The sequence below is a fragment of the Gopherus flavomarginatus genome, chromosome 11 (assembly GCF_025201925.1).
Source record: "Gopherus flavomarginatus isolate rGopFla2 chromosome 11, rGopFla2.mat.asm, whole genome shotgun sequence".
In the NCBI taxonomy this organism is placed as follows: domain Eukaryota; kingdom Metazoa; phylum Chordata; order Testudines; family Testudinidae; genus Gopherus; species Gopherus flavomarginatus.
In genome coordinates, this window is record NC_066627.1 from 44,314,154 (window position 1) to 44,324,021 (window position 9,868).

The 9,868-nt window shown below is 41.4% G+C and overlaps 1 protein-coding gene across 2 annotated transcripts in view; it reads left to right on the forward strand.

Moving 5' to 3' along the window:
- Positions 1-9,353, forward strand: part of CDH4 (cadherin 4) — a 718,652-nt gene extending 709,299 nt beyond the window's left edge. For both annotated transcript variants that reach the window (XM_050917772.1, XM_050917773.1), the window contains exons 15-16: positions 4,555-4,719; positions 6,347-9,353. In XM_050917772.1, the coding sequence (XP_050773729.1) occupies positions 4,555-4,719; positions 6,347-6,553 (372 nt within the window). In that variant the 3' untranslated portion in view covers positions 6,554-9,353. The remainder of the gene's footprint in view (positions 1-4,554; positions 4,720-6,346) is intronic.
- The last annotated feature ends 515 nt before the right edge of the window (positions 9,354-9,868 follow it).

Genomic DNA, 9,868 nt, shown 5'->3' on the forward strand with positions numbered 1-9,868 from the left:
GGCTGAATAAAATCAGATAGCAGCTACCACCCTCCCCTGGGTTCCATGGCCCCAGGGTTTTCTTGAGCCTTGGGCTTTTTCTGTATTTCCTTAATAGTCTCTAATGTGCCTTTCATTTCTCTTAATTTCTGGCCTTAATTTGTAAGAAATGCCTAAAAATGTTTGGGGGTTTTCTTTTCCATTGTGAAGCTGATAATGGCAAAGCTTTGCTTCATAGGTAAGCCTTATATGTGAGTGGGTATTGTGTGCTGTGTTCATAGAATCATAGAAGATTAGGGTTGGAGGAGACCTGAGGAGGTCATCTAGTCCAGCCCCCTGCTCAAAGCAGGACCAACCCCAACTAAATCATCCCAGCCAGGGCTTTGTCAAGCCGGGCCTTAAAAACCTCTAAGGATGGAGATTCCACCACCTCCCTAGGTAACCCATTCCAGTGCTTCACAACCCTCCTAGTGAAATAGTTTTTTCCTAATATCCAACCTAGACCTCCCCCACTGCAACTTGAGACCATTACTCCTTGTTCAGTCATCTGCAACCACTGAGAACAGCTGAGCTCCATTCTCTTTGGGACCCCCCTTCAGGTAGTTGAAGGTTGCTGTAAAATCCCCCTTCACTCTTCTTTTCTGCAGACCTAATAAGCCCAGTTCCCTCAGCCTCTACTCATAAGTCATGTGCCCCAGTCCACTAATCATTTTCATTGCCCTCCGCTGGACTCTCTCCAATTTGTCCACATCCTTTCTGTAGTGAGGGGTCCAAAACTGGACACAATATTCCAGGTGTGGCTTCACCAGTGCTAAATAGAGGGGAATAATCACTTCTCTATCTGCTGGCAGAGCACCTACTAATGCAGCCCAATATGCCATTAGTCTTCTTAGCTACAAGGGCACACTGTTGACTCATATCCAGCTTCTCGTCCACTGTAATCCCCAGGTCCTTTTCTGCAGAACTGCCGCTTGGCCAGTCAGTCCCCAGCCTATAGCAGTGCATGGGATTCTTCCATCCTAAGTGCACTTGTCCTTGTTGAACCTCAGGACCGACCCCTTGGGGCACTCTGCTTGATACAGGCTGCCAACTAGATATCGAGCCATTGATCAGTACCTGTTGAGCCCAATGATCTAGCCCGCTGTCTATCCACCTTATACTCCATTCATCCAATCCATACATCTTTAACTTACTGGCAGAATACTGTGGGAGACTGTATCAAAAGCTTTGCCAAAGTCAAGATATATCACATCCACCGCTTTCCCCATATCCACAGAGCCAGTTACCTCATCATAGAAAGCAATCAGGTTGGTCAAGTATGACTTGCCCTTGGTGAATCCATGTTGACTGTTCCTGATCACCTTCCTCTCCAAGTTCTTCAAAATGGATTCCTTGAGGACGTGCTTCATGATTTTTCCAGGGACTGAAGTGAGACTGACTGGCCTGTAGTTCCCCATATTCTCCTTCTTCCCTTTTTTAAAGATAATTGGCTTTTTCCAATCATCTGTGACCTCCCCCGATCACCAGAAATTTTCAAAGATAACGGCCAATGGCTCTGCAATCACATCAGCCAACTCCCTCAGCACCCTCGGATGCCTTGCATCCGGCTCCATGGACTTGTGTATGTCCAGCTTTTCTAAATAGTCCTTAACCTGTTCCTTTCTGAGGTCCCTCACTGAGGGCTGCTCACCTCCTCCCCATACTGTGCTGCCCAGTGCAGCAGTCTGGGAGCTGACCTTGTCTGTGAAGACCGACGCAAAAAAAATAATTGAATACTTCAGCTTTTTCCACATCTTCTTCACTAGATTGCCTCCCCCAATCTGTAAGTTCCCACTCTTCCCCGACCTTCTTTTTGTTGCTAACATACCTGTAGAAACCCTTCTTCTTACCCTTCACATCCCTTGCTAGCTGCACTCCAATTGTGCTTTGGCCTTCCCGATTACACCCCTGCATGCTCGAGCAATATTCTTATACTCCTCCCTAGTCATCTGTCCAAGTTTCCACTTCTTGTAAGCTTCCTTTTTATGTTTAAGCTCAGTGAAGATTTCTCTGTTAAGCCAAGCTGGTCACCTGCCATATTTGCTGTTCTTTCTGCACATTGGGATGGTTTGTTCCTGCGCCCTCAATAAAGCTTCTTTAAAATGCAGCCAGCTTTTCTGGACTCCTTTCCCCCGCATATTAGCCTCCCAGGAAATCCTGCCTATCAGTTCCCTGAGGGAGTCAAAGTCTGCTTTTCTGAAGTCCAGCAGAGTATGTATTTCTGCTGATCTCCTTTCTTCCTTTTGTCAGGATCCTGAACTCAACCATCTCATGGTCACTGCTGCCCAGGTTGCCAGTCACTTCTACTTCCCCAACCAATTCTTCCCTGTTTGTGAGCAGCAGGTCAAGAGGAGCACAGCGCTAACTGGTTCCTTCAGCACTTGCACCAGGAAGTTGTCCCCAACACTCTCCCAAAACTTTCTAGGTTGTCTGTGCACTGCTGTCTTGCTATCCCAGCAGATGTCCAGGTGATTGAAGTCTCCCATGAGAACCAGGGCCTGTGATCTGGAAACTTCTGTTAGTTGTCCTAAGAAAGCCACATCTACCTCATCCTCCTAGTCTGGTGGTCTATAGCAGACGCCCACCACGACATCACACTTGTTGCTCTCGCCTCTAAACTTAACCCAAAGACACTCAACAGGCTTTTCTCCAGTTTCATACTGGAGCTCTGAGCAATCATACTGCTCCCTTACATATAGTGCAACTCCTCCACCTTTTCTGTCATGTTGTATTGTGTAGAAGGGGGAGAGTTACAGATAAAAAGAAAATATTGATATATACTATGTGTGGAATTTTCAATTTGTGTGTGTATAGTATGATCATGGTACATAGATCATAGATCTAATGTACAGCTGTAAATTGCTTATGCATTTGTTCCTGCCTATCTCAGATTATTTTAGTGACTTTTAGAAATGTATTAATTTTCTTCTCTCCGACCCCTGGCAGTTGCACTCACAACTAAGGTCCCTGGCTTTTCAGGTGGAGATATACCAGAAATAGTCTCATTAAAAACTCTCTAAACCATTTCCAAAATAGATCTTCTCTAAAATCTGTTGTTCATATAGAATACATAAAGCTGTGAGGTGGTATAAATGATTTATCAGCATTTGTTTGTTGTGGGCTGCACAACTTCGTACATACAGATGCGCAATGTCAAATTAACTGTTGATGTGAATGGATTCAACTCTAACAGAGTCAATGGAACTGAGCTCATTTATTCCAGAAGTGAGTATGGCCAGGAACTGTAATACAAAGGGCAAACAGAACTGCCCTAGAATCTCATTTTCCTTTAGGTATATCACTATTCTGGCATCACTTTTATCGTAAAAGGAATTTTTATGGTTTCTATTATGGTAGTGCTTAAGATCCCCAGTCACGGACCAGGACAACATTGTGCTAGGTACTGTAAAAACACAGAATAAAAAGACAATCCTTGCCCCAGAGAATTTCCAATCTAAGTATGAGACAATACATAGGTACAGATAGACAGGGGAATACAAGGAAACAATAAAACAGTGTTGGCATCAGTGCTGTACTAACGTCAAAACGCTGGACTTATGAACTCAATCAGAGCCATTTAACAGAATCCAGAGTCAACTCCAATAGTCTGCTTCCCCTACATTTACAGAAGCCCCTCGGACATCCATGGGAAAGAAGCTTCTCACAGTCCAAGTTCTTATGCAGCACAAAAATCCTCATAATTAGCATTTCTCTTGCTTTCTTCTTTCTTGTTTTTAATATCATGAAGAAATTCTTTATAAATACTGCTCCTGTCGATTTAAGCATCCCACATCCAAGGGCAGTTCTCTGTAGTAGGAACAGGTTAACCAACAGAACAAAGTAATAAATATTCAAACCAGCTGAAAAATCTGGTTTCAAGCAACTGTAATGTGGTTTTAGGAAGAATTCTTTAAAAATAGCAGCAAAGAAAGTGCAGCAAAACACCATTACAGTTATGAATTTGAAATATTACCTAGTGCTTGCTACATGGTAAAATCTTAGTCTCATTTTTACAGTAATAGATCTATAGGGAAGAACCTATTCATCACAAAAGATCTATATCCATACATGCTATTCCAGTTTGTTTTTAATCTTTTAAAATACAGAAACATTATTGCAATAATATAGCTACCAATATTGATTTTCTTACAGTAAATTACATATTTGATCAAAGTGTTGCACATATAGCCACAGCCACACATGTGCAATAAATCCAAGTTGTTATCACAAATATATAGGCTATTGAAGTTAAATACGCACAGTGTTTCAAATATATTTGATTTAACTTAGGTGTTAAATTGGTTGTAAATGGGGTTAGTCTCATGGAGCACACACGGGTCAGTTTCATGAGCTATTTATAGATTAGGTTACCACAACTAACGATGCCATATAGATGATGGTGAAATTTTGCTATTGACTTCAGTTGAAACAGAATTGGGGCCATCACGTTATTTATTTGCCAGTGTAGTGTAGACGTTCTTGAAAATCTCAACAAAAAGCTCTAGGTTTCACTCTGTGCATCTCCATTTGTTACAGGATTATGATTTAAGCCAACTTCAACAGCCAGAGACTGTGGATCATGTACTGAACAAGGCACCTGGAGTCAGACGAGTGGATGAGAGACCCATTGGTGCTGAACCCCAGTATCCTATAAGACCAGTAATCCCCCATCCTGGGGACATTGGTGACTTTATTAATGAGGTATGTTCTTTTAGGCTTTCTCTATCACTTCTCAAGGCTTGTTCAGTCATCTAATGTCGCTGATACAAAATGCTTGGAGTAAAATTTACCAACACATTTTCAGTTCTCGCCATAGGCCAAAATTCTGCTCCCATTACTCAGGCAAGTAATCAAACAGAAGTCAATGGATATGATGGAAACAGGACTTGGCCCTGCAAAGACTTTAAAGCCAAAATAAGCCAAAATGCAACAATGAAGCCCAAAGTTTATCTTCTACTTTCACCCAGAATGCATGTAGCTTTTCATCTTCAAATAACTGTGCCCTAATCCTGCTCCCATTTCAGTGCCTAGGACTTTCGCAATTGCCTGAAATGAAAGCAGCATCTGGTTCTGACCAAGAGAGGGTTTTTTACAGATGGAGAAGCTGTGGCCAGAGGGGTTACATGACTTATTCACAGCCACAAAAGCTATCAGGAGCTCCTGCCTCCCAGACCCCTATCAGTTTGCATGCCTCCATTACCATCAAGCACTGTTTAGCACCAAAACCTTTTCATAAAAGAGAAATGTTTCTCATAACTGAGCAGAGCACATTAGATTATTGCAACTTTACTGCACTTTTAATTCTTTTTAAATATTTATCCAATAATTTTTTTAATGAATGATTGTGTGTTTGCGAACCAATCAATGTGTTATTTCCTCTGAGACAAAACACAATTCATTTCATATGTCAGAAATATAAATGTGGCAGCAATTTAATTCTATCATATACCAATTTCTGCTGGGTTTTTTTCTTATTCTTCTAATTAAATTCTCTCTCCCCTTCTTTTCACTGATGTTTACATACTTCTGTGTGCAGACACATTTCCACTATTATTCAGTCCAGTAAAACTAATTCCACCCACTTGTACCTTGACTGCAGTTTCTGGAAATAATTAATAAAGAGGAACTTTTGCTATAGATTAGGTACTTTCCATTATGTTAGTTTTCCCTTATACTGGACCGGAATTAAATCAGTATCTATATCCCAAGACTTCTAGCCTAGCCCAGCCCAGCCTGTCCCCAACTGCAGCCATATAAAAGGGTCTGTGCAGAGTGAACCACAGAAGAGGCCTTTCTAAAATGTGCCAGAGACTCACCTAGTACAGGTGAAGCACAAAATTTCATCCTAAAAGTTTTGCTGGCTCAAGGCCACCCACCCCTGTTGAAATCTGTCTGTCTAGGTACTTACAGTCCCCATTATCACAGTCCCTGAAGAGTTCTGTTAAGTTTAACAGTGTGATATATTGAACAGTGTTAGAATTGCAAGGTATCACTTTATGAATTGTGGGAAAGTGGTGTCCCTGGTTCTGCTTGCAGACTAGAGGGGCTCTGTAGTGAAGTGTGTGATCTGAGAGAAGCACTCAGTTCTGCAGACAGACAGCCTAGAGTTAGGTGGGATGACTTTGTCTCTCAGTTTTTAGGGAGCAGTCTGCTTTGTCTCTCTCTGGTTTTGGGTTCTTGTGTGTTATCATTCTGAATTCTAAGAAATAAAGCAGGGTTCCATTACAATCTTCCAGGAAGCATATTTATATTTTTCTCTAACTTCTCTCTGTGTACACCCTGAATGTAACAAACAGCATCTATTACTACAGTTTCTTTGTAATCCCAGGGCTTGAGAGCAGCAGATAATGACCCTACAGCTCCACCATATGATTCCCTGCTGGTCTTCGACTACGAGGGGAGTGGATCTACTGCAGGCTCCGTCAGCTCCCTCAACTCCTCAAGCTCCGGCGATCAGGATTACGACTACCTTAACGACTGGGGGCCTAGGTTCAAGAAACTGGCAGACATGTATGGGGGAGGCGAGGAAGATTAAACTGACCTCATGTTCTTATTTAAAAAAAAAGGAAGAAAAACATTTTAAAAAAAGACGAAAACAGGAAAAAAAAGAGACAATGAAGAAGCAAGAACTGTACAGAAGTGGCAGCTTTTTTAATTAATATCCCCTGCTGACTGTATTATTTTTAGTGGTGATTTAGGAGGTTTTTCTTTTTGTTTTTTTCTTTTTGTTTTTTTAATGGGTTTGGTTGGGGTTTTTTAGAACATTGAGCTGTCTAGCATGAACACTTGTCTCTGCTGCATTTTTTTTTTAATGTCAGCTGGGATATCACTCATTTATCCGCTTTATGACTAAAGAGAGTGAAAGGCACTCTGTCTTAACTTGAATTTCTTAGAACAGAAGCACTGTTTTTAAAATATATATATATATATATTTGAAAGTGCCTTTTGGTACATGTATCAGATTCCCTTCAATCTCAGGAGTGATCAGAACAAACATACAAAAACAAATGTTTCAACCATCTTGAGCAGCACTCTCTATGACCCTAAGCCAGTTCTAGCTGGGAAGGAGTTAACAAAAGGAACTGTGGAAATTGTTTCTTTTTTGCCTTTTTTTTTTTAAGTGGGTGACTTGTTTTGGGGTGGGAGGAAAAAATCTTAACAGCCATCGTTAAGCCTAAGCAGGTGGTGAATTAGTCATATTGTTGTATATAATTCAGTTTTATCAGATGCAAAATATTGACTGGGGTTTCTCCTGTAACCTGGTCACACTTGATGTAGCTGCATAGAACTATAGCATTGATAAGCCTTTGGTTATTGCAACAAAGAATCTTAAACAGACCTTGCATAAACCCTACAGTAAATCATGAGATGACCAAAGGCCATTTGTTTGTTTTTTGCTATCGATGTGTTCTTGGCTCCCACAACCTTTTGAGTAGTGTAAATAAAAGCTGGGTTACATGTTGCTGTCATGCATCCATCATGATGCTTGTTAGTATGAAAATCAATGCTGTATTCTTAGCTTAACCATACACAGGGACATAGCATAATCAGTAACTCAAGACTAGGGCAGTGTTAATAACACGGACAGTTGATCAGTGCATTACCATGATATTAGGATAAAGTAGATGTAGTACAATATTAATGCCTTTGAGCATTAGTAGCCAAAGGTCAACAGCATCATGTAACCCAACTAATGTGTGTCCTTTATATTTGATGGGTCGACACTTCTATCTATAGTAAATGTCTTTTGGAGAAGAAAAGCAACAAGGACCTAGTAAGTATTTTGTGGTAAACATGCTCCAACGTTGCCAATTAAGCAAGAGTTTTGCAGCATCCAGACACAATGTCTATAAATGGTAGCATACTACCTAGTTTATATGTAGGGTCAGTTTAACCAATAACAAATAGTAGTTAGCTTTTATTATTATTATTATTATTATTACATTTTTCCTTTACTGATTTGGACTAGTGGCTTTATGTCTAATGTTTGTAAAATGATTTAGACTGCATGGATGTGTAATATAAACCACATTTAATGGATTATGAGCCACTTAATTCATGTGCTATGAAATCTTGGATTACCTATGTTTTATATTTTGCAGACAATTTTGCAGTGGGTTCACTAAAAAATTGTAGAAGTGCTTAGATATATTTTCACTGAAATCCAAGAATGTGCACAGTATCAGAAGGTGATTATCCAGGGGATGATCATGCTTTTTTGATATGTAGATTGAATGCTGAGAGTTAAACGGGGGGGAAGCGGGAGAGAAAGTGTGTGTGTGATAATGAATAGACATTGTTTAAGAGGGAATACTAGGCTGCAGGATTGTGTCTATAGATTTTTAAAATGCTCCTAGTGCATTTTATATTTCATTGTATCATATTTTCTATAAAATGCAATTTCTGTAAATTAATGAGCATTTGAAATGTGTCTTGTCTGAAATGGAATGTGTTAAAAGTATGCTTGAGAGGACTCAATCTCTATCTTTTATATTATTAATTACCAAGTATGCCGGGGAGAGGCGGGAGAAGGGAGTTTGGTTGGCGTATCCTTTCACTATCCAGGAAGAAAACAAAACAAAAAGCGTACATACAAGTTTCTTGAGGAGAGAAAATTGTGGCAGGTAATACCTCAGGAAACAATGAGAAGTCCAGTGGTAACACATCACTGTTGTTCAAAAGGTACTGGTTGTCAGCAGATGCCTCATCTGGGATGAAGTGCAGTGCATGACAAATTCAGTATCTGATGCCTTTCAACAATATTTACTCCATAATTGGGAACGCAGCCTTCTTCATCTTGCCACTTGCAGAGTATGAAAACCGTAGTTCACTAGCACCAAATACCTCACCCCTCCAGCCCCATGTAACACACTAGCAAACTTTTCTATACAGCATCCGGCAAATCAAGTAGTTTGTACCTGCTCTGATACATGGGGAAATAACAGCACTTGTACAGCAGCCCATTTTGAATTGCAGTCTCCTTGCAGAGATTGGGCCTATGGTCTTTATCCATGTACTGTCTTGATCCTCTTTCTTTCCAGAAAAGTGTTAGACTTGAATGGATTATAACCAGGATGGATGATGCACCTGCATGGAAACTGCCCAATCGCAACAAAATTAATGAATAAAAAACATGCACTTAGTGTTTCTCAATTAGTACATCTCAGTTGTTTGAAACCATTATTGTAACCTCCTTTTCATCAGAGGAGGAAATAAAAAAAGGGGTGGAGGGAGTTATCCAGTTTATAGACATGAGATGCAAGCAGTGCCCAGTTCTCTCTAGCTAGCATGTTTCTTTCCCTCTATGCAGACAGCCAGTCCCTGGAAAGCTTTAGTCTAAGGGCTTGTCTACATCAGAAAGTTGCAGCGCTGGTGAGGGAGTTACAGCGCTGCAACTTAGGAGGTGTACACATCTGCAGGGCACCACCAGCGCTGCAACTCCCTGTTTGCAGCGCTGGCCGTACTCCCGTTTTGTCTCGGGTGTAGAGGATCCAGCGCTGGTGATCCAGCGCTGGTAATCAAGTATAGTCACTTACCAGCGCTTTTCTTGACCTCCGTGGAATAAGCAGGTATCCCAGCATACCTGAGGAAGCCTCTGGTAATCAAGCTGGTCTCCTTCCCCGGTTTGCTCTCGCGTTCCCCGAACCCCGAGCAAGCAGGTCTCCTTCCCTGAGGTTTGCTGGGTGGTTCCGGGAAGGCGAGAGCAAACCGGGGAAGGAGACCAGCTTCGCCGCGGTTTGCTCTCGCGTTCCGCGAACCCCGAGCAAGCAGGTCTCCTTCCCTGAGGTTTGCTGGGTGGTTCCGGGAAGGCGAGAGCAAACCGGGAAAGGAGACCAGCTTCGCCGCGGTT